General features: G+C 51.7%; 2 protein-coding genes across 6 annotated transcripts in view; both read left to right on the top strand.

Annotated features, from left to right (window-relative positions):
* The window catches only part of HSPA12A (heat shock protein family A (Hsp70) member 12A), a 110,538-nt gene extending 97,038 nt beyond the window's left edge, over window positions 1-13,500 (top strand). For 2 of the 4 annotated variants that reach the window (XM_081158752.1, XM_081158753.1), the window contains 6 exons: window positions 843-1,014; window positions 4,998-5,084; window positions 5,598-5,702; window positions 6,394-6,652; window positions 8,217-8,320; window positions 9,207-13,500. In XM_081158752.1, coding sequence (XP_081014878.1) covers window positions 843-1,014; window positions 4,998-5,084; window positions 5,598-5,702; window positions 6,394-6,652; window positions 8,217-8,320; window positions 9,207-9,844 — 1,365 coding nt within the window. In that variant the 3' untranslated portion in view covers window positions 9,845-13,500. The remainder of the gene's footprint in view (window positions 1-842; window positions 1,015-4,997; window positions 5,085-5,597; window positions 5,703-6,393; window positions 6,653-8,216; window positions 8,321-9,206) is intronic. The other 2 variants (XM_081158754.1, XM_081158755.1) reach the window with 1 other exon arrangement.
* Window positions 13,501-15,703: 2,203 nt separating this feature from the next.
* SPMIP5 (sperm microtubule inner protein 5) lies at window positions 15,704-22,148 on the top strand (the record flags this gene model as incomplete). Of its 2 annotated transcripts, XM_081158155.1 has the most annotated exons (6): window positions 15,704-15,744; window positions 16,006-16,074; window positions 18,424-18,642; window positions 20,023-20,209; window positions 20,715-20,815; window positions 20,931-22,148. In XM_081158155.1, exons 1-6 carry the CDS (start codon window positions 15,729-15,731, stop codon window positions 21,101-21,103), a joined length of 765 nt encoding a protein of 254 aa, XP_081014281.1. In that variant the 5' UTR covers window positions 15,704-15,728. The 2 variants fall into 2 exon arrangements, with proteins under 2 accessions (XP_081014281.1, XP_081014282.1); XM_081158156.1 differs by lacking the exons at window positions 20,715-20,815; window positions 20,931-22,148 and having other exon boundaries at window positions 20,023-20,213.
* Window positions 22,149-26,289: the final 4,141 nt, after the last annotated feature.

Raw genomic sequence — 26,289 nt, 5'->3', positions numbered from 1 at the left:
TTCAATAAGTCAGCGAGGCCTAGCACTCAAATTCAAAGCCACGAGAGGTGGGTGGGACCTGGTAGGGGCCATACCAGGCTCCTTTCTCTGAGTACCCTCAGAAGGGTGGTTCCAGAGCCTCCTGGGCTGGCCCTAGTAAGGTCTGAAGGCATGGGCTGGAACAAGCCAGGTGTCACAGCAGAGCATTCCTGCTATTAAAGGGATAAGAGCTTTGAATAAGAGCTGCCAGCTGCCTTCCCACCCACACTCCAGGAGAGGGAGACTGCAGGATTCCAGGACAGGCTTTCTCCTGGAGCCCCAGAGCCCTCCTGGTCAGACTCCCATAGAGCAAAATTGCTTGATTGCCCAGCTGAGCTTAAAATTGGGGGTGATCGGGTGCTGGGCCCCAAGCCAGGCAATGGGCCATTCGTTTTCTAGGCACCAAAGACAAGCTTGATCTGACTCAGTCAGACTGTTGGGTCTATTATAACCCAAAACAGACCATCTGCCTTCCCTCCTGTAATGGTTTTCAGTTTTAAATTCTGGGACCTCCCCCCCCATGCCTCTCAGTTCTGGGCTAAGTAAGCCCCAGATGCAAGAGGCTCCATGGCCCAGAGAGTCTGGCATTTCCCAAGGATGCTCAGACGTTTTCTTTGGCCACTCTGTGGTGTTTGGGTGCCTGGCTTGGAGCCGAGCACCCGATCACCCCCAATGTTAAGCTCTGCAGAGGCCTATGGAGGGAATTTCTCAAACCAGCAGAGCACGAGTATCCCTTCCTTGGGGATGTCAGCCCCAGGTATGGGTGTTCCTGGAGCCGTCCCACCCAGGGAGCCTAGGTCCCAGCCTCTGCTTCTGTCTTCCAGGCAGGCCTGGCCTCGCCCGAGAACTCGGAGCAGCTCATCATTGCCCTGGAGCCAGAAGCGGCCTCCATCTACTGCCGGAAGCTGCGGCTGCACCAGATGATCGAGCTGAGCAGCAAGGCCGCGGTCAATGGGTACAGCTCCAGAGACACAGTAGGAGCTGGGTTTGCACAGGGTACCTCTGCTCTCTCTCTCCCCCTCCCTGCTCTCTCCCCTCCCACCCCTGCATGTCTCTGGGCCTCTATTATAATGCACTTGGTGCTGTAATGAAGAGTCCGAGATGCTGCCAGAGAGGTTGCTGTCAAGCACCTCTGTGCTCAGCCCCCCAACCTGGCTCCTCTAGGGGGCCCCAGTACACTTGGAAGCAGGTACCCTGGTTCATCGCCCACCCACGTGCCTCGGGAGGGGGGAGGGCACTTCTCTCCAAAAACTTGAGGGGGGCCTGAGAGCAGTCCTTGGCCTTGCAGTTTACTAAGCTCTTAGTCTTTCTTGTCTGTTAACTGATTCTTAATCTAATCCCATTTGCCTTTTATTAATCCCTCCATTAAGACTGTTGATTTATCTCTGACTCACTCATTGGAGCCGCTTCGTGTGTGATGAGCTCATTGTGTGTCTTAGTCATAAACCTGGTGAGAGTTTAAACTACAGGCAAAAAGAGCTGACTTTTCCTGACCCGGCTGAAGCTCATTTAGCTGGGGAAAGGTCACCTGCCTAAGCAGACTCAGGAACTCACGGGGAATCTTAAGGGACTTTTTCATTTAAAAAAAAAAATCTTTATTGATTTCAGAGAGAGGGAGAGAGAAACATCAATGATGAGAGAGTCATGGATCCCCTGCCTCCTGCACACCCCCTACTGGGGATCGAGCCTGCAATCCAGGCATGGGCCCTGACCGGGAATCGAACCAAGATCTCCTGGATCCTAGGTTGATGCTCAACTGCTGAGCCACACCGGCCAGGCAGAACTTTTTCATTTTTACCTGTGTGCAAGCCGGTCCCCATCTTGGTCCCCAGAGCTGTTTTTCCTGGTATCCAGGGCTCTGTGGGTCTCTGTTCAGGGCCACAGAGTTTGCAGACGCCTTAGGTCAGGGGCAAAGCCACCACTCTGAGTGAGTTTGGAAGCTAATCAGAGTGCGGTGGCAGGTGGAGCACAGCTCTGAGCTCTGTCGCCAGGTGAGGGCCTCGACCCACCCATCACCCACCCTGGAAGGCCAGGCCCAGGAGGAGAGGGATGGGTCAGCCAGGAATGTCTCAGGCTGTTTCCCCTACAGCCTTGTTCCTGAGTTTCCGTGGTCCCCACCCCCCGAGGCACACCCGAGGACCCAGGACCCAGGCTCACCCTAGCAGGCCATCTCCTTCAGGCTTCCCCAGCTCCCCTTCACAGGGTTCCTCTGCCCCAGAGGCCGTTGCCCTGCATTGTCACCCAGGACTGGGGGATCTGTGAACCTTGGCCACAAGACAGTGGCACAAAGTTCACCTGTCACCGAGCTGCTGCCTCAGGCTGCCAGGGCCCTGACTTATCACTTCAGATCTGATTGACCCGGGATGTATGGAAACAGGCTTCCCTTTAAATCCCAGGGCTTGACTTTGCTTTTTTCTAGCAGTGCGTGGCCTCAGCACATGCCCAGGTTAGCCTCACTGCTAACCAAACCAACTGCATTGCTTTAAATACTCGGGATGACATCTTTCTTTAAATTTCCACCTTTGTTATTTTAATTGAAAAAATAAAAGGAATGACTGGGCTTTTCCCCTCACGTGCTAGTTCTTCCTTAGTTGTCCATAAAAAAAAAAATTCATGAGAATTAGCTAGTTCTAGTGCAGCTCTTCCCACCACTTCCTAATTATAACACCCACCTGAGGGGAAAACTGTTCGTAAGCTTGCCTTGGTTTCCTTTCCTTCCCCATTGTCTCCCCCAACACTGCTCTGTGCCTGTGTCCTGTGCCTGGGGGACTTTGCTGTTGTCTTAAGTGCTCAGAGGGTCTTTAGGGTTTTGCAAATCCTCAAATTATTGGCCAACACCCCCAGGGGCAGGAGGCAGGGTTCTGTCTCAGCCTCGGGTTGCAGTTAGAACCTCTCTCCCAGAAGGAAAGGTGCTGTCTGGGGGGCCTGGCAGAGCATTTAATCAGGATTACCCAGGATGGCATTGATGCCCTGAGGCACCCTCCCCAAGGCCGTCCCCTGCCTTGAGGCTCCTTCTGGGTGGATGCCGGTGGACACCTTGGAGGGGAACAGAGCTAGCACTCCTCCCCAGCACCACAGGGTTTGCCGTCGGTATTTTTTTAGCCCAGGAGTATTTAATGAGCTCGGTCAAGGACACATTTTTCACAAAATGGGCTTAATTTGCCTGAAAAATGGAATAATTTTTTGAGAGCTCCGAACATGTCTTGTTAGCTTCGCTTGGCTGTTTTTTATGGATGCCATTTCATTAGTCATCGAGGTTGTTTTAGGAAACCAAAAGCTCACTACGTACAAGATCTGCAGTAGAAATTCGTCTGGAGCTGGTGCTGGGAACAGGAGAGAAGCCCCGAGTTTGGGGGTCTGTCCCAGGCCTGCAGGAACTCTCTAATCCAGGGACGGCCTCTCCCCCATAAACCAGGGCCCGAGGGACTTAGAGCTGGCCCAGTATTTGCCATCCAATCCCCAGAGATGTTGTTTTGCAAACACTGCTCCTTGATGAGAGGCTAGAGGGTCAAGGGTTCTTTTTTGGATAAACAGCAACAGACAGATACAAAGTGCAGCACCGGCCTAGGGGCTAAGGAAATGGGAGGGGCAGCAGAGCTGTGGGCGGGGCTTTATCTGTGAAATAGGTGATTGCTCTACAACCTCCGTGCCAGTGAAAATTTGTTGGGCACTTGGTGCTGTACCTTCATTGTCACCTACTGTGAGCCAGGTGTCCCACTGGCTGCTTAGGACAAACCAGAGAGCCAGTCCCTGCTCTGCCTGTGAGGCACTTAGGCCAAGTATTATTATCCCCATTTTATGGATGAGGAAACTGAGGCCCAGGGGCATTTGAGTTGCCCATATTCCCACCTTGGCTGTGGCCGGCTGTCCCCAGGTGCCCTATCACAGCACCTTTCCCATTTCTTCGCATTTGTATTCTGCTTCTTGAGGCTTCACTGTAGACTGTTAACCCTCAGAGGCATGAGGGGTCCCTGGTCAGAGGGTTAATTTCGGGCTGCAAGACAGAGTGTGGGAACTGCGAGTCCCTTAACTCCCTGACCCGGTTTCCTCATCTTACTAGGACCATGATTTGTGCCCTGTCCGCCTCACAGCGCTGTCGGGAGGCCCGTGGGAGATGGAATCCCCCATGCACGGTGTCATAGTCACTAAGTACCCACAGCCACAGCCAGGTTGTACCCCCAGTGCTCAGAAAAAAGGTGGCTCGGGCTCTGCTAGTTTCAGATGTGCCGCCTGGTGGCGGAGGCGCCGCCTTGTGGCTGGAGAGCATATTGGCTTCAACACGGTCAGGAAGTGGCTCCACACAGTGTATCCAGGATCCAGATTAGCACGACATGCCCCATTTTCTTTGTACAGTGGTACCTCGGTTTTCCAACGTCTCTGCTGGTGAACATTTTGGTTTACGAGCGCTGTAAACCCGGCAGGAAATGCTTCGGTTTACGAACACGCCTCGGAGGTCGAGCATGCCACCGGCTTCCGCCGAGGGCAAGATCCTGAGGCCTGGCTGTCGGCTGTTGGTCCCTCGGTTTTCGAACGTTTCAGAACTTGAACGGATCGCATTCGAAAACCGAGGTGCCACTGGTATCAGAATTCCTTGATGTGAAGTTATTTAACCCAGAACGCCGAAGGCTGCTTGGCAGAACACTTCCCCCCTGGAACAGCAAAGTCAGCACACGGGTCCATTTTATTAACCCGTTTCCCCCACATGTCCCTGGAAGATGGGGCTCTTATCCGGGTGAGACTTGCAGCAGGGTCCGGGCCAGACCCGCCACACAGATGAGCAGATGAAGGCCGGTGGCCAGAGCTACTTGTCCTGGGAGGACTGCGTTGTAATTCCTGATGTTGCGCTTGTGTCACTGTCCTGACCGCGTTTCACTGAGTGTTCTGTCCCGAAGCCTGCTCCTGCCGCTGACTGCCGATGACTGACTGCCGCTCGTTCACGCTTTCTCACCCGGCATCGTTTTCTTTCTGTCGGCCACTAGCTAAGGAGCACGTACGGCGTAACCGGCAGAGTCGGACCTTTTTGGTGGAGAATGTCATAGGAGAGATCTGGTCCGAGCTGGAGGAAGGTAGCGTCCTTGAACGTCCTTTGCCTTTGCTGGAGTTGTGTCTGCGTGAGCGTGTGCTGCTGGCAAAGCTGCATTCCTGTTTGCACTTGTGGGAAATGTTCAGAACCGGTCGGTTTTAAAGACTAGTACTCCCCCAGGGAGAGCTCATTTGGAGCTGTCCTTTTGCATGTGTTAACACCACATAGACGCTTCAGAAAGGTAGGGATTGGAAGTCACCCGTTCCAGGATAAGGCTTCTAGGAAACAGCGTGGCAGGAAGCTGTCCACTTGGACGTGCCCGGTACGCAGCGGTGTGTGACATGAATGCTGTAGTTTGAAAGATTCACGCATCTGGGTTCTTTGTCTAACCATCACTCCCAGCAGCCGTTATTGCCGTCCCTTTAGTCCTCAATAACTCGCTGTGCAGCTAATGAAAAGTGCTGGGTGTGCCATGTCATCACCGCCGGCTCGGTTCAGGATGGGCTGGCAAGCGTCTATGTAAAGGATGGCTGTTTTGTTTTGTTTCTTTAACCAGGTGACAAATACGTGGTTGTGGACAGTGGCGGTGGCACCGTAGACCTGACAGTCCATCAGATTCGGCTGCCAGAGGGGCACCTTAAAGAACTGTATAAAGCCACAGGTGAGCCCCTGCAACGGCTGATTTCCTCCTACCTGAGCCGTGTCACTCATTTCCGATTTCACTCGGCATTTCATTGTCTCCGGGCCACCGGCACATGGCATAGTCGGCAGGAAAGGAAACTGAGGCTTATTTAACGTTGGAAAGCAAAGTGCAGTTAAATGTTTTTTAAAACACAAACCACCATCACCATCCTGGCCGAGAAAGTTTGCTCCTGAAAGTTGTGGAGGGATGTGATGGGAACCTGAAGGCATGTAGGATTTAGTGCTAGGGCTAAGCTTTCTCAGAAGGTCCCAGGACACTTGGTGTTGGGTCAAGATCGCCAACCCAAAGAACAGGCTCTTTCCCTTGGTCAGGAAGGGGGTGATGAGGAATGATTAGACCACAGCGACTAAGTGGGGCCTCCCCGTTTCCCAGATCCTGTCCCTGGGTGCCTGGGGTGGGAAAACCACGATATACCTACTTAGTTAAATGTACTGATTTTATTTACAACATAACTGATTTTAAACAGGTCACTGAGGCGTGATTTCTATAGGAAAGCTCTCCGTGAGGAATCAGAAGAGCCTCGGTCAAACCCCAGCTGTGGTCTGTGCTACTTCGTGTGTTTCGGAGAACAGAACAGCTGTGTCTCAGAGTCTGGGTTCAGTTTCTCCCCGTTTCTAACATGCCCTGCTCCATTTTGTTCTTGGCCCAGGTGGACCCTATGGATCCTTAGGAGTAGATTATGAATTTGAAAAGCTTCTGTGTAAAATATTTGGAGAGGATTTCATCGAACAATTTAAAATCAAGCGTCCCGCCGCCTGGGTTGACTTGATGATCGCGTTTGAGTCTCGCAAAAGGGCGGCCGCCCCGGACCGAACGAACCCCCTGAACATCACGCTGCCCTTCTCCTTCATCGATTACTACAAGAAGTTCCGCGGGCACAGCGTGGAGCACGCCCTGAGGAAGAGCAAGTGAGTGGGCCCCCCGCCCAGGCCCGCGGGCAGCGCAGTAGAGACTTCTCGGGGGCTTGGTTGCCCTCGGTAGGAAAGGCGAGCCCAGTGCTGGGCTCTTTCTTCCCAGTGATAAGGTTTCTGTTTCCAAACTGTCGATTTCACAGCATCCTCCAAAGTGGCAAATGAATTTTTTTTTTCTTTTGTGGGACACAAGGGGAGTACCATTAAGAATTCATGGATTTAGGCATATTGGATGCATTTTAAACCATGGCGGTTATATCCTTAGTGATCCTCAAATTGTCCCATCTTGGCTGGTGGGGACCTCTTCAGGTTGGCTCCTGAGTCCCACTGACACGACCTTTGTGGTCTTCACCCATGGTCAGTGACGATGATCCCTGACTCACCTCGAATGTTCCCTGCCACACCTGTAATGGGCTGTTTCTCTGAGAAGCCCTGGCTCCTTCAGTGAGAAAATAAGATTTGACTCCAGGTCTTTGTGTCCTTGGAGTAGGGTCCTAGCCGGACTCTTACTAGGCTGCTGTTCTCTCTGCCCCAGTGCCCTGCAGAAGGCACCTGCTTCTAGTTGGCTCCCAAGTCCTGCCTGCATAGTCCGGGGCCTGCCAGTCTTCCCTGGGGACACCAGCTGTGGCTAGCCATTGGGTCATGCCATGCCGTGCCACATAGTCCTTTGGCCTAGGCCAGGGAAAGAATTCCCGATCTATGAGACATGGCGGCATCCAGAATGTGATTCTGGGAGGCAGCTGGAAGTGCTTTTGCTGCAGGGACAGAGACACCGTTTGCTTGGCCCCTTTGAATCTGAGACAAGGCGGGGTACACATGGCACTCCACAGTCCCTGGCATTCTTTAGCACTAGAAGGTTTCCAAAGTGTTTTCACAGACATGGCATTTTCTTGACCTTCACAACAGCCCCTGTGAGGGAGGTAAGGCAGGTGGTGTTATCCTTGGTCTGCAGATGAGAAAAGCCCGGGGCTCAGAGGAAATGCCTGCCCGAGTCCTGCAGCTCCTGAGTGGTAGGCGCCAGACTGGAGCCCAGCAGCCTTGGCTCCCGGTCCAGTGCTCCTTCTGCTCCGTGCCGCTGCTTTGGACTTGTCGCTCCTTCGACAGACAGTGAGGGGCAGCGGAGGGACTGGGCTTCTCACTGTCATGGGACAGGGAGGGCCTGCAGGGCTGCCCCTGAGCACACAGGTAGCCTTGTATAGCAGCAGCATACTGGACCCATCGTAGGAGCCTTTAATGGGCTTGCGTCCAGCTATTGCTCGATGAAAACGTGGTCCTCCAGAGGAGAGCTCCCTTTATCTCCTCGCCTCCAGCACTAGACATTGGCTCCCACTTCCCCGGGGAGGGTTGGCCACAGTGGAGGCCAAGAGGAACAAAAGAGGCTGTGTCTCAGCTTTGAGCTTCTAAGTGTCTAGGTCCTGGCAGGTGAGGGTATCTCCAAGGACTTGAAAACCCCTTTCTGCCCCTTGACAGCTGCTCTGCCAGGGCCTGTGTCTGTGCCTGTCTGCGTCTGTGGGTATAGTTATATACTCACCACTCTTTCTCTCTGTGCCCCCCCCCCCAGTGTGGATTTTGTGAAGTGGTCCTCACAGGGGATGCTGAGGATGAGCCCAGATGCCATGAATGCCCTTTTCAAGCCAACCATCGACAGCATCATCGAGCATCTCCGTAAGTATCGCCAGGGCTCGGCTGCTGGGGGCAGAGCCAGGAACGGGGACTGACTTTTCCGGCCACAAACGTGAAGCCAGGTTGGCAGGAGGCCAGGGCCGGCGCCGGGAACCACAAGCGAGGGCCCTGGCAGAGTGGACAGGGCCCAGCATGTACACGAGCAGTTGCTGGGCGCAGGCTCCAGATCTCACCCCCAAGGTACTGAAAGCGGCAGAGAGCCTGTGCTCACTGGGCTTTCCCTTCGGCCTCACACGCCAGAGAGCCGGGAGCTCTGCGGCGATAGTACCCTCCACGGTGACAGGCCCTGAGGAGTGCAGTCTCTGCTTTATGTGGAGAAAGAAATTAGGAACCACAACCCTTGCGGGGGAGAAGGAACTGTTGTGTGAACCAAAGAAAAGTCCCCTCAGGAGGGGAGACAGAGGCTGACGGTGCTGCTCTCGGCCTCCTCAGTGGCATCGCCCAGGGACACAGGAGACTCACTGGGGACCTTTTTCAGCCCCCCCCCCCCACCTACCAAATCACAGCTCCTAGGGGTAGGATGGGATCTTTATGAAAACCAAGGAATAATATTTATTTATTTTAAATAGTTTTACTGATTTTTAGAGAGAGAGAAGGGGGGAGAGAGAAACATCAGTGCAAGAGCGAAGCAGTCACTGCCTCCTGCACACCCCTGACTGGGAATCGAGCTTTGGTTTTTATTCCTGGGCATATTGGTGTGCAAACCTCTTTTCTTTAAAACACCAGCTCTACAAAAATTCTGTTCAGACTAAGGCTGTCCCTCCAGTTTGCTCAAGTGGTTGCGTCCATTTCCTATATTCTCAGGCCCCCCGGTCCCTGGGGGCTGCTGGTTTGGTGACAGGATGTGCCCTTCCCTTTTCCCTTCCAGGGGACCTGTTTCAGAAGCCCGAGGTGTCCACCGTCAAGTTCCTCTTCCTGGTGGGCGGCTTCGCAGAGGCCCCGCTCCTGCAGCAGGCGGTGCAGGCGGCCTTCGGGGACAAGTGCCGCATCATCATCCCGCAGGACGTGGGCCTCACCATCCTCAAGGGCGCCGTCCTCTTCGGCCTGGACCCCGCTGTCATCAAGGTGCGCAGGTCCCCGCTCACCTACGGGGTGGGCGTGCTGAACCGCTACGTGGAGGGCAAGCACCCGCCCGAGAAGCTGCTGGTGAAGGACGGCACCCGCTGGTGCACCGACGTCTTCGACAAGTTCATCTCTGCTGACCAGTCCGTGGCGCTGGGCGAGCTGGTCAAGCGCAGCTACACCCCCGCCAAGCCCTCCCAGCTCGTCATTGTCATCAACATCTACAGCTCTGAGCATGACAACGTGAGCTTCATCACTGACCCCGGGGTGAAGAAGTGTGGCACGCTCCGCCTGGATCTCACGGGGACTGGCGGTGCCACCGTGCCCGCCCGGAGGGAGATCCAGACCCTCATGCAGTTCGGGGACACCGAGATCAAGGCCACCGCCGTCGACATAGCCACCTCAAAGAGCGTCAAGGTTGGGATCGACTTCTTAAACTACTAACTGGCCCTCCCTGTCACCTGTCCCCTTGGACTCAGCTCACCTGCATCTGCCGACCTCAACCCTGACTATTCTCCCCCTGCCCTTGACCACTGACATTGCCCACCTGGATTTCAGCAGGGAAGATGACACCAGAGCTAGAAATGCTTAGGGATCTTTGAGGGCACACTGGCGTCGGGAAATTCAGATCGAGGTTTGGGAAGAAGAATTCCAAGGATCCTAGAAGAGCAGCTGGTTTTCCTCGGCCCTTGTGGTGAAACACCCACCCAGCAAGGGAGTCTGTACGCTTCTGCACAGTGACCGAGCTCGCTCTGAACACATCTCGGTCGAGTAGAGCTCAGGATGCTCCATGGCCGTCCTTCTAGATTCAAAAGGAGAGCTCTGAGCCAGGAGGAGATTCTTCATCATCCGGAGGCTTTTCATTTTATTTTTTTGATGGCAGTCAGTGTAAAATGCCACCCACCTGCAGTTCATTGCTTTTCCTCATCATGTGATTGAAAGTGGAGACTCATTGGGAAGACGGAGCCTGTTAGTTGGTGCGAGAAGACTGCCTACACTGGGCATTATTTTAGGTTCTCATTATTTAAATTCCACGCTGGTTCCACGGAGAATTGCTGTGGCCTGGGCGGACCCTCCGGGATTGGCGTGTGTGGGAGAGCTGACGCCTCAACTTTGCAGCAGGTGAAAACTTGCTTCAATGGAAATGAATATTAAAGAGCTCCTGACACATCCCAAGTCGGACTCTGTGTCATTTTTGGCATCAGAGTGCCAAGTCTCGCTATCTGAATTCATCCGTAATTCTAGTTAACCTCAGGAGGACTTCTGGTGACAAAATGAGGTTGCCACTTGCCTCGTTCATTCATTATCACCAAGCCCAGGAGTCCGGAACGACTCCTCACCTTGAAGAACAAACGTATTTTAAAGTCACTCCCTCCTCCCAGCTCACCCTCATCCCCCTAAAAGTTTTGGCCACTTAGTCCTACATTTGGAAGGCATATATACCGTCGTTCACAGGCAGTGAATCTGTTCTATGAAGTGTTTTATTAAAGTTGTCAGTTTTTGAAGTCCGTCCAAAAGAAACTTGTCAATCTATACGTGATGGATTAAGCCAGGTGGTTCTCAAGGCAGATCTGTGAGTTACCTGCATGAGGGTGCTGGTTAAAAACGGGTTCCTGGAAATGTCGGATTACTGTGCTGTACACCTGAAACTGTTATAACTAGTATAATATTGTTACCAACCACACACTGAAATAAATTTTTTAAAAAAGAAAACAGTTTCCTGGATCCTATCGCTTTTATGAATGGAAGTCAAGTCTTGGAATGGGGATCAGAATCCTCGATTTTTAGGAGATGCTTCAGGGTGACTGTGGTTTAGCTGAAATCTGAGAACTCCTCACTTTAGGATTTCATGGGAAGCTGAAGTGCAGACCAGAGCCCACAGCCCCCGGCCTTCCCGTTCGGGCTCCCTTAGGGAGAGGGTCTACGAGAAGAGCAGCAGTCCCACACTTATCCTCTTGTGAGTGGGGCTGGGGTCCCTCCTGGCTTGAGAACAGCGCTTTTAACTCTCACAGGAAGGGCCTGGGGAGCAGGAAGCATGGAAGAAAGGTGCCCTAAGAAAGGGGCTGACTGGGGAACCAACTGGGGGGTCTGCGTTCCCTCCTTCCTTCCCCACTTGCAAAGACAGTCTCCAACATCCAGGAACCACTGGAAAGGGAACCAAGGCTCTGACTCACAGCCCAGCTGATCTGTTCAAAGCTGTCTCTTCTGCCTGCTAGCGTTTGCCCGATTTTAAAAAACTGGGGGCATCCATAATGAACGAGGGAGGACTAGTGAGCTAACTTCCGAGGACATTGGATTCACAAACCCACCATCACCGCCGATATGCAGATCTGAATTAGCATTTTCAGTGTCATTCGAACGTGTCTTCTTTGTCGCCTCGCCTGCTGCAGAACTCCCAAGCAGACTGTGAACCACCACGAACCACAGAACTGGGAATGCTAGTCGCACAACAGCCGCAGGCTCTCGTCCAGGCACAAGGGGTGCTGGCCAGGGCCTTCTTGCCGCCTGCTCTGCTTCAAAAGCTCTTTGTTCTGGGCCTCTGGTGTTGCAGCCATACTCTACAAATAAGACCTTTCAACTTAGAAATAATATAATTTTATGTACAGACAGTATTAGAATATTGTACAGATTCTTTATTTCTACAATGTGCTTTTCTTGTTTAAAAAAAAAAAAGGAAAATGCTCTTTGAATTTTGTTGATGATATTGCTGCCTTTAATTTTCCATGGTTTCATTTCTTCATTGTGCTTTGCTGCTCATAAGTTTGCACCGACACTAAAGCTATGGACTATGTATGCAAGACTGAGCAATAGAAGAGGTGCCTGGGGTCAGAATACTCTGACCAAATGGGCCACCTGGGTCAGCAGCTTCATCAGACCTTTCTACACACACACACACACACACACCCTTCCCAAAGGGTCCTAGTTTATATTTAAAGGAGCGTAATAATGTATGGATTCTCCTGTCCAGTCTTCGAGAGCTGAACGTTCTGGTTCTGTAAGAAAAGTGACTGTGCAGAAAAACCTACAAAAACTCTGCGTCCCTGCAGGGTTGTCAGCCTCTCCTTGTGGGGCAAAGCACTCACTCTGAGGATGCTCTCAGGACACCAGGGTCAAAGGAAGGGTAAGGTGGGGCGCAGATCCAGCTTTTCTACTGGATTAAGTGTGGGTGACACAGTCAAGTCCCTCTTTTTGTAGTTGATGGAAGGCCTTTCCCACCTTGCATTAAGGATGTCTCCTTGTCTGCTATTTCTCTTAAAACGAGCTGGTTAAAAATCTGTAGTGTTGGCAAATAGCGGATGCAGAGGGTGTGATCGTTTTACTGGACTTGCTTCTGGCCCCAGAGATGCAGCCCCAATAAGTGGAACTCCTTAAAGGGAATCCCCAAATCCATCCCTCTTCTCCCTTCCCCTCCATGGAAATATTCTAGAGTAGGAGCACTGGGTAAGTACACTTGGACACATTATCTAATCTTAGAAAGTTTCTAAAAGGCCTGTTGTCGTGACACATTACTCAGTTGTCCTCAGTTTATTATCTGATGTTCACCTTTCTTGGAGGCAGAACTGTCAAAGGATTTCCTTTGTACCTGCCCTCTCTGTACGTAGCAGGCATTGATAAATGCTCAATGACAAACAAGTTACAGACTGACAAGACAGGAAAGAGGAGGAGACGTACCAGCATTTTGCATAGTGGTGGCTGGGACACGTCCAGATCACAGAGCCTGCCCTATCCCTAGAATGATATTTAAATCAAGTTTAGCTTTTAGAGCCCAGGTCTGGTTAACAGCCAGGGTGGCAAAGAATCGCATGCACCAGTATACACAGGAGTCAAAACGTACTATTAGCCGACGATCGAACTTCACATTGTAGAGACGAAATAGCTGTGATTAAGCTGCATATCTGTGCTGGGAAATGGCTTACCTGGATGGCTAGTATAAGTTGTTGGCCGTAACGTTACACCTCTCGTCTGCTTGGAATAAGGAACTATATTCTAAAATGGGTCTTGTTCAAACTTCACAGAACTTTGCAGCAATTCACGACAAGGTTGTATCTGCAAACTCTGTCTTCACAGATGTCCAATAAAACAAAACTCCAGATCTCGTGTGACCCAGACTTTTTTTTTTTCACTTTGAATGTGTAAGTGGAATTTTAGATACATCATTACCGACCTCCAGCTCCTCCCCATCGCGCATGAAGGTTGATTTTTCAGGTCCTTTCCTGGGTGTTGCAAGCTTTAACAACTTTCATTCCAACAAGACTGGCCCCTTTGTTCGCTGGGAAGGGCGGCTCCATTGCTGCCCATGAGCCCCCTTTTCCTTCCAAGCCGATGAAAGTGGTCTAGCCAGAGAAGGCAGATATGCCCCTGACAACACTACACCCAAACGAAGGTTGTTTCAACAAAGGCACAAGGTCAGGCGCTGGTGCCTTGGCCTCTGGCGTCCTAGCAGGCACACCAACCTGGCTGCTGCATCTAGAGCCTTGGGTTTGCTCCAGGCTCCATGTCTGGGTCGCCCTCCAGAGTCAGCTCTAGAAGCTTCTGGATCTGAGGTGGGGGAAGGCTGGGAGGTGTAGTAAACAAATGAGTATTGGAAAATAGTGTCACCAGGCCCGCAGGCCTCCATTTGTTTCTCTGCTCAGGGAGGGGCTGGGACCAGCAGTCTGTGAAGGCCATGCATCCCCTCCGAGTCACCAGTGGGCATCTAGTGTCAACCCAATGAGGTGAGCCTGAATAAGGCTCAGGCCCCCTTATTCCCCACAAGATGAGCATGGTTAGAAAGGACTCAGGTCCCCAGGCGTCCCTTCATTTGGGTGCATTGCCCCTACTGCCCTGTTACCTGTCAGGGCCATGGGGAAACCCATCTTTCCTAACAGACAAAGGCTGGCACGGGCGGGAGAAGCCCAAGGGAAGCGCCCGCATTTGCAGGCTGCCAGGACAGCGGTCTCCTCTCCTGGCCCTGGCTGCTTCCTGCACAGGCCAGTCCCTCAGGGCCACCCTGCACCAGGGAGGGAGGCCTGTTCCCGCTCACCCCCTCCTCCCAGCAGGACCTCAGCGCCCCAACCCAGGACAGTGACAATATCACCAAAAGGCCGATTGACCTAGATCCCTGCGCGGGCCCCTCCCCCCAATTCCCAAACCCAGAGGGCCGGGGCGTGGGAGACCCGAGAACCGAGATGTGCTTCGGAGACCAGATATTTGTGGGGTTACACCCGCCCCTCTGGCCCTGGGTGGGGCTGCGGGAGGGCGAGGAAGGGGGAGCCCGCCCTGCCCCTCTCCCCTCCCCCTTCCCTTCTTCCTCCCCTCCCCCCTCCCCGCCGGGTGAGCGCACAAAGGCCGCGCGGCGGGGCGGGCGCGGGAGGCTCAGCGGGGCCGCAGCGGGGCTGTCCAGGTGCGTCCGGTCCGGCGCAGGTGAGCGCCCCCGGGGGTCGGAGCAGGAGGCGGGCGCCGCCTCCACGCTTCCTGGCCCCGCTGCCCAGCCCCCGCGCCGCGCTCCCCTCCCCTCCCCGCCCCTCCCCTCCGCGCCCCTCCCCGCCCCTCCTCCCACCTCCTCCGGACCGGACGGGCCCGGGGCGGGGTCCGCGGGTGCCCAGCCGTCCCCCACCCGCGCGCGCTGCCCCCTGCCCAGCGGCTTGCTTTTGGGCAGCAGAGTCCTGCCCCTCCGAGCTTAGAGGCGTCCGTTCAGACCTCCCTGCAGGCGACAACCCCTCTCTGGGAGCTAACCCCTGGTGTGGCCTGAGGATTTAACAGGACTGCGGGCAGCGCCCAGCTGTGCCCCCCAGCTAGCAGTCCACAGGTGTCTCCTTGTTTTCAAAATCCCAGCCCTCCCCGCTAAACAGGGCTGTGGCCTCCACTCGCCCCCTGGGGCCATTTGTCCAGGCGGGAGGGCATCGCTTTGCAGAGGTGGGTGGGCTTGGGCTTGGGCTTGGCCTTAGTGGGTAGGACCTGGGAGCCCCACCCTGCGAGCTGCTGGACCTGACCCATCTGGGGGAGGGGACCCCAGGCCCTCCCTGAAGAGGGAAGGGGTCTGGCTGTGCAGACAGTGCCCACAGAAGCTGATGCTAACAGTGCCCACCACCCTCTGCCCACCCACCTTGGACTCCACGTGGGCCAGCCTGTTGGGATTTCTGATCCCTTCAGCCAGGACGTGCTCTGATTCCTTGTGGGACATCCTGTGATGTGAAGGATGCTGAGAAACATCCTTGGCCTCTACTCAGGAGATACCAGTAGAGCCCCATCCCCCAGTCGTGACAACCCCAAATGTCTTCAGACACTGCCAGATGTCCTGGGGGGAGGAGGGAAGCAAAAATCACCGTGGAGACCTGATTCCGGCTAGATGGGGAAGGCTCCAGGTGAGGGTGCTTCAGCTTTCCCCTCCCCCAAGGTTCTTGAACCTTCCACGGAGCTCCTGGGTCTCGCTCGTCTTTCCATCCCTGACCTCCATCCCAGCGGGCGGCCGGGTGTGCGTACAGCTCACGGCTGTCAGATGGAGCTGCCCCTCCATCCCAGCCCCCTGGCAAGCTCACTCTCCTCGCTCGGGCTCCAGCTCCCTTGATGTGAGCTCCTGAAGCAGGGCCCGTGGTGAGAATTTCATCCCCTCTTCCCTTTATCAGCAGAGGACCAGACCATGGAGGCTTCCAAGACCTTCATGAGACAGCTGCCAGTTACACCCGGCTACAGTGGTAAGTGGTGCCCACGTGCCCTGCGGAGATGCGCCTGGCACGAGAGCCACAGCCCTGGTTACTGTCCCTGCTCTGGCCCGCTGCCCACGGCTGTCTGGTGGACCCGGCCAGTATAGGTGCTTTAGCTTTTAAGATACTTGTCAAGAGCACCCTGTTGCTGAAGATGGCTGATAACTGGGTTCTGATAAATGAAGAGATACAACTTAGGCCAAATCTCCCAGGACATGACCGGTGTGCGGGAAGCGCTGAATTAATGTCCGTCAAATGTATTTGGAGCAGACTAGACACAGTGCTAAGGCCCTGTCTTTCTCTCCAAGTTGGGCTTTCTCAAGTTTTACAGTAGAACTCTGCTTATGGTCCCATTCCTTCTTGTGTCCCTATAGGGAGGGTGACCAACTGCCCTCGTTTGCCCAGAATGGTCCTAGTTTTAGCACTGAAAGTTCAGTTTTCCAGGAAATGCCTTAGTCCTTGGCACCTGGACAATTGGTCACCCTTCCTAAAGGTGTCTGAGCTACTGAGAACTTACTAAGTCACATCTCAGTGACAAATCCAGTGATCCCCATGGGCCCTCAGCTCTCACACACAAGTGTTCTTAGGAGAGGAGATGCAGGGGGCATATTCCAAGGTTGCCCAGCCTCACCTGGGTCCTACTGGTTGACTAAGAGAACAGGCTTTGGGTTCTAACAAACGGAGGTGCCAGGTTCTGCCTGGCCATTGTCTGTGTGATTGTAAATTACCTACCTCTCTATGGTTAATAAAAATTTCTATAAAATGGGCGTATTAGTTTCCTAGGGCTGTTGTTTAAAACAACAGGTATTTGTTATCTCACAGTTCTGGAGGCTAGAAGTCTGAAGTCAAGGTGTCGGTAGGGCCATGCTCCCTCTGAAGGCTTTAGGGGAGGGTCCTTCCTGGCCCCTTCCAGGTTCTGGTGGCCCTGGCATTCCTTGGCTTGTGGTAGCATCATTGCAGTCTCCACACAACTCTTCACCCAACTCTTCATGGGGCCTTAGGCCCTGTGCTTGTGTCTGTGTGTCTCAAATCTCTCCTTCCTTTCTTTTTATAAGGATGCCAGGCATTGGACTTAGGGCCCACCCTAAGGCCAGGATGATCTTATTTCCAGATCCTTAATGACATCAACAAAGACCCTATTTCCAGATAAGGTCACATTCACAGGTACCAGGGATTAGAACTTGTATAAATGTATTTGGAGGACACAGTTCAACCAACATGGGGTAAAATAAAATCCATTATTTTGTACAGTATAAGATTGTTGTGAGGATGAAAGGAGTCAGCATACACAACCTATTTAAAATGTCTTGGCCTTTAGCAAGACTCATTAAGGCAGCTTGCATTCCTGTGTGTGTATCTGTAAGATTATATAAAATCTAAGCTGATCAAAATAGGCCCTGATGGAAGAGAAACACTGTGGCAGGGTCCCTGGCTTTTCCCAGTCTCCCCCCTGACATCAGGGTAGGTATTAATTCGCCAAGTGTTAGGGAGACTGGGTGGTGGGTGGAAGACTTCAAGATCAGTCTAGTAATTAGATTCTTCTTGGAGGTGGCCAGGGACAGGGGTTACTGCTTCCCGCTCAGCAGCCAAGTTTTCCTGACCTGGGGACAAAGGCAAAAAAAATGGGCTTTAGTCATGAGAGGTAATTTATTTATTTTGCAGTTTAAAACCAAGTTCTTAACCAGTTTTCCCGCACTTGTTCTTTTTAAAAAAGTGGTTTCATTGTGACAATATTACAGTACTTAGGATTTCAGCATCCAGTTTAAATAAATAGTTGTGTTTTACCCATTCTAATTGTAATGATTATCTGTTATTTTTGTGGGAAATGGTGAAAAATTGTCCTAGGGGTGGGTCTTGCAGATAATGAATTTACCTTTTTGTATAATAGGCCTGTGCTTTCAATAAGCCCGCAATTTCCTGATGGTCCGACAAGAAAGATCCCAAATTGCATTTGGGAAGCATCAAGGAAAATAAGCTTTCTCTCTAAAAAGACGCATAATTTCAATTACTCCTCAGACTGTCATTTTGACCCATTACACGCTTTCCCCATTTACCGCTCAGGCTGACATCAGGGGCTTTGCTATCAAAGAATATTACTGTCATTGCCTTGGTGGAGACAGGCCTTCTCTCCCCAGCTCCAAGGCCATTTTGTGTGGTTTTTTGTGGCCTTGGGAGGGCCCAGCCACCATGGAAACAACAGCCTTGCTTGTATTAATGGCCTTTGGGAAAATGCAGCGCCCTGGGCCAAGAAAGAAATGCCAAGTTACGGGCTGAGATTCGGAGGCGTTTGGGCAGCTTCTGCGTCCTAGCTGAAGGCTGTGATTCCCTCGTCTCCCGCAGGCTTCATCCCGTACCTGAGCTGCGAGGGGACCTCCAGCGAGGACAACATGTCCCGCTGCCTGCAGGCCTTCAGGGAGAAGACACGGTGCTATAAGAACCAGCTGGAGGAATTCCACTGCTCGGTGGCCTTGGCCCCGAGACTGAAGCCCATCCGCTCCAAGGAGACGGTCCTGCGGGCGCTGCACCAGTACGATCGGCAGCACCACCCCTTGAGTCTGGGTACCGGCTCCCCGAAAGCAGCCCCCTTCACCCCCGGGCCCAAGTGCAGGGCCTGGCAGGCCCGCAGAGCTGCCAGAGAGCTCAGAATTCAGCGCTGTCCAAAGCCCCAGGTGCACAGCAAGTGGAGAGGCCCAGTTTGTTAAAATGAGAAAAACACATTTCCAAAGGGAGGGGGAGCTGGGAACCAAGAGCCCCAGAGTCAGTCACAACATTCAGGCAGCTGCCGTTTCTGTGCCACGTACCATTGTTTCTTTACCCACCTACAACAGCCCTTCGAGGGCGATACGGCCATTCCCATTGTAGAGATCGGGGAACTGAGGCTTTGAGAGGGAGTGTCCCTTGTCTGAGGTCAGACCTGGGTTTGAACCCAGCTCCAGGTACTAGCCGGTGGGATGGGGTTTTGCACTGAATGACAACCATAGAAATAATTGATAATATAATCATATAATGTTAATAATCACAATAATGATTTGCCCCGAAGCATTTTTCAGGTATAAAGGCTTATAGGGAAATAATGGACTGATTTATTATTATTATTATTATTATTATTATTATTATTATTATTATTGTTTGGGGACTTTGAAGAACATGTGTTTTGTGCTTTAAAATTTTCCGAGACATTGCAAAGAGCATTTACCTGAGTTTGGGATTTAGCCCAGCTCAGCAACTACTTGCTGTGTGACCTACAGCAGGTTGCTTCCCCTCTCTGGGCTCCAATTTCTTCATCCAGGGCCCAGAAGGATTGACTGTATGCTCCCTAGGGTGCGTTCCAGCTCTGAGGTTATGGGACTCAGTGGCCTAATCTGATTTGTACAGCAACTGGAGGAGGCAGATGGGGCAGGAGTCTTCCATCTCACAAGTGCAAAATTGCCCAATCAGCCAGCCAGCTAGCCAGTGTCACTCATGATCTGCAGGCAGGTTTCCGGTGCTGAGTCTGCTGGGCTTTCTCCCGATCTGGATGCTCCTCTTGAATCCCTTCTGTAAACTGTCAGAGAGCAATGGCTGGAGCTTTTATCCTGAGAAAGCGGGAGGATCTAAGAGCAAGGACTTGGGAATCAGACAGACGAGGGTTTGAATCTTGGCCCTGCCACTCCCTTGCTGTGTGACCTTGGCCAAGTCTCCATCTCTTTAAAGTCTCAGTCTCCTCCTCTATAAAGTGGAGGTAATTATAGCCCCAACTTCCTACTGTTTATAAAAGACTGAAATGAGAGGCTATATGTGCCTGGCACAGAGAACCAACCAGCCCATGGTAGGTGCCATTAGGACATCTGCAGGCCTAGGGGTTCTTGGGGGCTAACTGTTGGGGTGCCAGCTAACTTGGGAGCCCTGCCCATGGGGTGGCTTCTCCAAGTCCTCAGGATGCGTGGTACCTCTTCACAGAATGCAAAAACATAAAGAAACCTCTCCAGGAGCCCCCGATCCCTGGCTGGGCGGGTTACCTGCCGAGAGCCAGGGTCACTGAATTGGGCTGCGCCACCCGGTACACTGTCATGGCCAGAAACTGCTACAGGGACTTCCTGGACATAGTGGAGCAGGCCAAGAGAGCGCACCTGAAACCATACGACGAGTAAGTCTGACTACTCGGGGCAAAGCCGCAGGGGACGGGAAGGGCAACTCTGGGCCCGGGTTCCCAGCTGCCCCCATCCCAGCACTAGGCCTGTTTTGTGTCTGATTTGTTTTACGCGGGGCCTCGTTCGTGACTGCAGGGCCTTCCTAGTGGTCAGCCACCCTCCCTTGCCTACTGTGCCCCGCATTCTCCGCAAGTCCTGCCTGTGGTCTTTGCTGGTTCACAGGGAGAGGCTGGGAGTCAAAACCAACAGGACTGCGATCCTGGCAGCAACTAAGGGCCAAGGGAGCTGAGGGAGGGCGATGGCAGGGCACTGCACAGCGTGGCTCGAGTGGCCTCAGTTTTCCCTTCTGTAAAATGGAGATGATAACCCTCATCTTTAGGATAAATGGTAAGGATTAGAAATAAATACAGTGTGCTCATGCAGGACGTGCATAGATTATATTTATTATTATTTTTAGTGTTGATAAAAGGAATGACTCTATGACTTTCGTTCTTTTTTTAGAATATATGGAGTTGGGTCCACGCAGCCTCCTCCTGTTCCTTCTCCAAAAGTTTTGCAGCACGAGGGGCTGCTGCCGAAATACCCAGACTTTTCTATCCCAGGTGAGGCAGGACTCGCCTCCCTTGTTATTTTTTAAACAAGTATGCAATGTTTGCACTCACTTTTCTGCTTCTCCCACCGCCTGCCTGCAGCTCATGGGGGTGGTTTGTCTTCCAGATGGTAGCTGCCCTGCCCTCACAAGACCCCTGAGAGAGGACTCCAGGCCTCCGGTGACGTATGGCTGGGCTCAGAGACAAAATGTGCCCTGCAACAGGAAGATGTATCTGGAGCCACTGTCCTCAGCCAAGTATGCAGAGGCTGGCCACGCAGAGCCTCCCCAGAGGAGCTGAACTCTAGGGGGTGCTCGAAAGCTCGCCATTCTCACAAGAGACTCAGCCCCTCGCCCACACCCCAACAGGACTAGGGAAATTTCTTAGCATAAGAATCCTTTTCACTGTGGCTGTATCCTCACTGGTTGGCAATAGTGTATTATGAGTGATAAAGACCTTTTATTGTTTTGTGGGAATGGAAAGGATACTTCTCAGCACACCTAGGGGCTTCTGTTGGGTTTTCCCAGATTCTGTTGACCTGGAGAAGAGCCAGGGTGGGACCCATCTCTTCCTAACCTTGAGGTGACATTGTGCACCTGGACCAGGCTGTGATTGAAGCCTAGCCCAGACCTCTAACCTGGTCCCCATCAGCCATCCTGGGTCCTGACCTGGTCATCCCAACACTGTCCCATGATGCCACACCCACCCAACCCTGGGTTTGCAGGTTCCCAGTCCCCAGGAGAGCCCTGCTGGCAGACTGGGGTTGCTGTAACAGAGTACCACAAACTGGGTGGCATAAGACAACAGGAATTTCTGGGAGCCTCCAAACTCAAGGAGTTAGCAGAGCCATGCTCCCTCTGAAACCCTAGTGGGGAATCCTTCCTTGCCTCTTCCCAGCACCTGACGGTTTGCTGGTGATCCTTGGTGTCCCTTGGTGCATAACTCCAATCTGTCTGTATCATCACGTGACATCCCTCTGTGGCTTCATGTCCTCACATGGCTGCCTTCTTATAAGGACACTGGTCACATTGGATTAGGGTCTAGTTTTCCTGAAGCCCTGGGAGAGTGGCCCCAGAAGTCTCAGAAGGGAAACCAGGAGACAGATCCCTCACCTGCCTGGGTGGAGTGGTAAGCCTGCTGCTTCTCTCTTGGCCTCTCAGACATGAACCACATGGGATTGTTGCTGGCTGGTCCCCCTCCCAGACTACAGAGTCTGCATATGACTGCTCTGGGCTCAAGGTTACTGAGATCTTTGCCCGTGAAATGAAGGGGACCCAGGACTAAAATGGCTCCTCAAAACTGCCCTCATGTTGACCTCATCCACAGGATCACACATAAAAATTTAAGTTACAGACTCATTCATTTGGTACCAACCTTTAAAATGTGGTTCCTGGCCTGGCCAGTGTGACTCAATTGCTTGGGCACCGTCCCATGTATCAAGAGGTTGCCAGTTCGATTCCCAGTCAGGCCACATGCTCTGGTTGGGGGCTTGACCCCCAGTAGGGAATGTGCATGAGGCAGCCAATCAATGTTTCTCTCTCTCCCTCTCTCTCTAAAATATCAGTAAAAGCATTTAAATAAAATAAAATAAAATAAAATACTCCTGTAAAACACAAATAAGAAAACAACCACCCAATGACAGAGGTCACACAATTGAATAAAGGCTATTTTAAAAATTGTTTAATAGTATCTAATTCTTCTACAACTTCAAGATTAAGATTGCCGGGTTCAATGTGCAAATCTGTAACCCCTTTTGTTGAAGCCGTTCTGCATTGCAATTCTTAATCTTCAATCTTTTTGTTTCTCCCTAGCCTATAATTTCTAGAGCATCGTCAGTCGGGGCAGGTAGAGAGGTGATTTTACCGCACAGCAAATGAGCATTATTAGCACAAGCTGCATCCTTAATGAGCTCATTCTTGCCGCTGAAAACAATTCCATTCCCCGATCAGACAAAATCCCCTGGGTCTGGAAGGGCTGAAGGATTGGAGGGTGTGGACTTGTATGTTTTCCTTTGGTATCAGGCCTTCTGTCAGGATAGTCTGACTTCCATGGCAATTAAAATGCCCCAAAAGGGCATTTTGGGGTCACCTCTATCCTTTTGTGTGAAAATTGACAGTTCCCCTGGAGGCTGGATGGGGAAGGGGATGCACGGTTTCCAGTCCTCACTCCCCATCTGGGAAGAAAGAAAGATGACAAACGAGCAACCCCAACATTTCATGAAAGTGACAGAGCCAGTATAATGGAGTGAGGATGCTGAGAGCTGGGCCTCGGGGTTCCCATTGCTTTTTTCAGAAAGAGTGGAAGGGGGAGAGGGAGAGAGAGAAACATCGATGTGAGAGAGACACATCGATTGGTTGCCTCCCGCATGTGCCCCGACGGGCCAGGGATCAAGCCTGCAACCGAGGGATGTGCTCTGGGGTGGAATCGAACCTGTGGCCCTTCAGTCCGCAGGCCGATTCTCTGACCACTGAGCCAAACTGGCCAGGGCCTGCTTAGGCGATGAGAACCCAAAGCACCCGCAGCCTTAGTTTTCTGTTATGAAGTGATGACACCTCCTCACGCGGTTGGTTCGGTGATTAAATGGACGGAGGCACACAGAGGCCCTGGCCTAGCATTTTCCAACATGAAGCTCACGGGCCTGCCATCCTTTTGAGCACAGCTAACAGACCAGAAAGGAACAACAAGGCAGAGCTTAAGAGCTCAAGGCTCAAGACAGGGCACCCTGCTTCTCTGCCTTGCCCCCAGGCCTTGCTCATCAGACCCCGTCTCAACCCCAGAATTTCAGGAGTTGCGGTCTTGGCTGCTTCTTTCCCAGAAGACCTCTGGGTTCCTTAAGCAATTTACTCTGCCCTCTCTAAATGTCCCAAGCTTCCCCTTGTGGCCGGCCTAGAGGGAGCACTCCACGGTGTGAGCTGTCCAGGTGAGATGGCCCAGGCAGGCAGAGCCCCTGTCTGCCGTCTCCTTGACAATCCCCATCCATCTTCCAAAGTCAGGCCCCTTCCCAGAAAAAATACAGGTCTCCCCTACCCCAAAGGCTGACATGTTCCCAAAAAACCCAGTACCCATATTCAGATTCAAACAGGGTTTGTCTGGGTTCTCCAAAGGCTGAGAGGAAGTGTGCACCCCGCCTTTCCTGACCAGCCTGGGGTACCATCAGAAAAGGGTACGAGGCTCTCCATGGCCTAGAGGAGCTGGGCATTCAGCCCCAAGATCCTATGGGCTTTCTTTCTGGTATGTGTTCTCGTGAAGGTCATACCAAGGGCAACTCTCCCCAGGCCTCTCCATCTGACTATGTCACCCCCTCCCTCCCCAGTTCCAGACCCCAGCTCCAATTTATCTAAAAATCACTTAAAACCCACTTTTGGTGAGTGCTTAAATTATTTTTAAACCGTTTGTCTCAGGGCATTTCTGACTTATGATTTGTGTACATATTTATCACGCCTGCAGCTTTTCGAAGGTTAGGATTGCTTTGATTGTCCGTTTCCCTCATTTTATCTCCTTATAAACATTTTGAGGGCCTTCTGGCAGTGTGTCTAAAAAACCTTTTTTTTTTAGATTTATTGTCACAAATGCAGCATTTTATTTGAGTGCTACGAAGCCTCCCGCCCTGAAGGTGCCAACCCTTTTATTAGGACATCAATTACCACGGCCCTACCTTCTAAATCAGGGATTGCAAAGTTTTTCTGCAAAGGGCCAGATAGTAAACATTTTAAACTTTGTGGGCCGAATGGTCTCTGTGGGAACTACTCAATTCTGTTTTAGTAGGAAAGGAGCTATAGACAATATGGAAATTAGTGAGTGTGGTTGTGTTCCAATAAAACTTTATTTATAGATACTGACATTTTAATTTCATATCAATTTCATGTATCATGAAATATTGTTTTGAGTTTTTTAGAAACCATTTAAAAACATGAAAACCATTCTTAGCTGGAGGGCTGTGTAAAAACAGGTGGCCCATGGGTCCTAATTCACCAACCCCTGCTCCAAATCATGAATTAACCCAAGGGGACGATGCTAGCTGTGGCCTGGTCACAAGTGATTTATTTTGTAAGCAGTATGGGTCAAGCAGGTGCCTTCTTGAGAGAGACCCCTTTGGGGGATGTGGGGGACAGAACCCCCATGGGCTCTGAACATGGAGCATGTAGCCCAAACCCACTGCCGAGAGAGAGGGATGAGTATGGTGGAGCTCAGATTAGCTGACAAAAGCCTGCAATTGCTCGAGAGACAAAGGTAGAAACAAAGGCCTGGCGAGGCTTTTCATACCCTGCATTAGTTAAAATCTAATTTAGATGAAAATGGATGCATAGAAATGAAATGCGCGTGGGAGGCTCTCGTCCTGCCTTGTGTACCCTGTAACGATAGCTTTACGAAATTCATTCCCCTTGGCTCGAAAATAAAGATGCTTTTGGAAATTTGATTTTGTTGTTTTGCAAATCGCTTTCGCTTTGTGAATAGTGCAAACTCCATTTCTGATCTGCCTCAAACAAAAATAGAGCATTAAAGTGTTTAAGATTCAATCAAAGGCTTGCTGTGAGCGGCACCATGTTCAAATAACAGAAAAATCAATTCGATTTTTATTTTGAGTGTGATGTGTCACAAATAGCATTCTAATAGATAACACTGATTATATGGTAGCAGAAGTAATTCATATATACCGAGCTCTACATCGCCGTCAGGGTCATTATTAAGGAATTTGACATGTACACAGGAGAGCAATAAATGTCAACCGAAATATACACCAGTTAGGAGTAAGTGGGAGGCTGGGGTGAGTGATGCCAGTGCACGCTATACTTATAAGCGATAAAATGCGGCCCAAAGTAGCGTGTGTTTTCAAACAAGAACTCCTTTTATGTTGTCACTGAAAATGTCTCACATTCCCGAAGGTCAGGAATAAATGGCACTATTAGAATTTAAAGCTAGTAAAAGGAAAAGTGATTTGTTGTTCATTTAACATAACATTTTATGAAATAGCTTTGTAAAGTATTCATTATTTTTCCCCGATGGGAGGCTGGGAAGGCAGGATAAAGATGCCTGGGCTTTTCATCGAGGGCTTTGTATCAGACCTTTGTCACCACTCACTTCTTGATTCAGTGAAATATCGTGGAATTATGAGGTTTGTGTGTGGGCAGGTAAATGCTAAGACACGAAGCTGTCTGCACAACTGTGGGCTCAGGGGACTCCAGCAGGGTGCCGCCCAGGCCCAGGTAGTGCAGGTGGAAAGAGGGGAAGCTGGGATTCAAGGCCAGCTCCGCGCCCCCCCCCCCCCCCCCCGGGGAGCCCTGTATCACGCTATGAGAATTAGCAAGAGTTAAGATTAGAGAGTGTTATTTAAACTCTTAGAAGGAAACACACACGGTGGTTCTCAACCCTGGCTGTACATCACCCAAGGATTTAAAAAAAAATACTAGTGCTGGGCCCCACCCCAGAAATTCCGATTGGTCCAGGATACGGCCTAGACGTGGGTTTTCTTTGAAAGCTCCCCAGTC

This window comes from Miniopterus schreibersii, assembly GCF_964146895.1.
Source record: "Miniopterus schreibersii genome assembly, chromosome: 14".
Lineage (NCBI taxonomy): Eukaryota > Metazoa > Chordata > Mammalia > Chiroptera > Miniopteridae > Miniopterus > Miniopterus schreibersii.
Note: the sequence above shows the minus strand (reverse complement) of the source record. Positions and strands in the feature narration are given on the sequence as shown.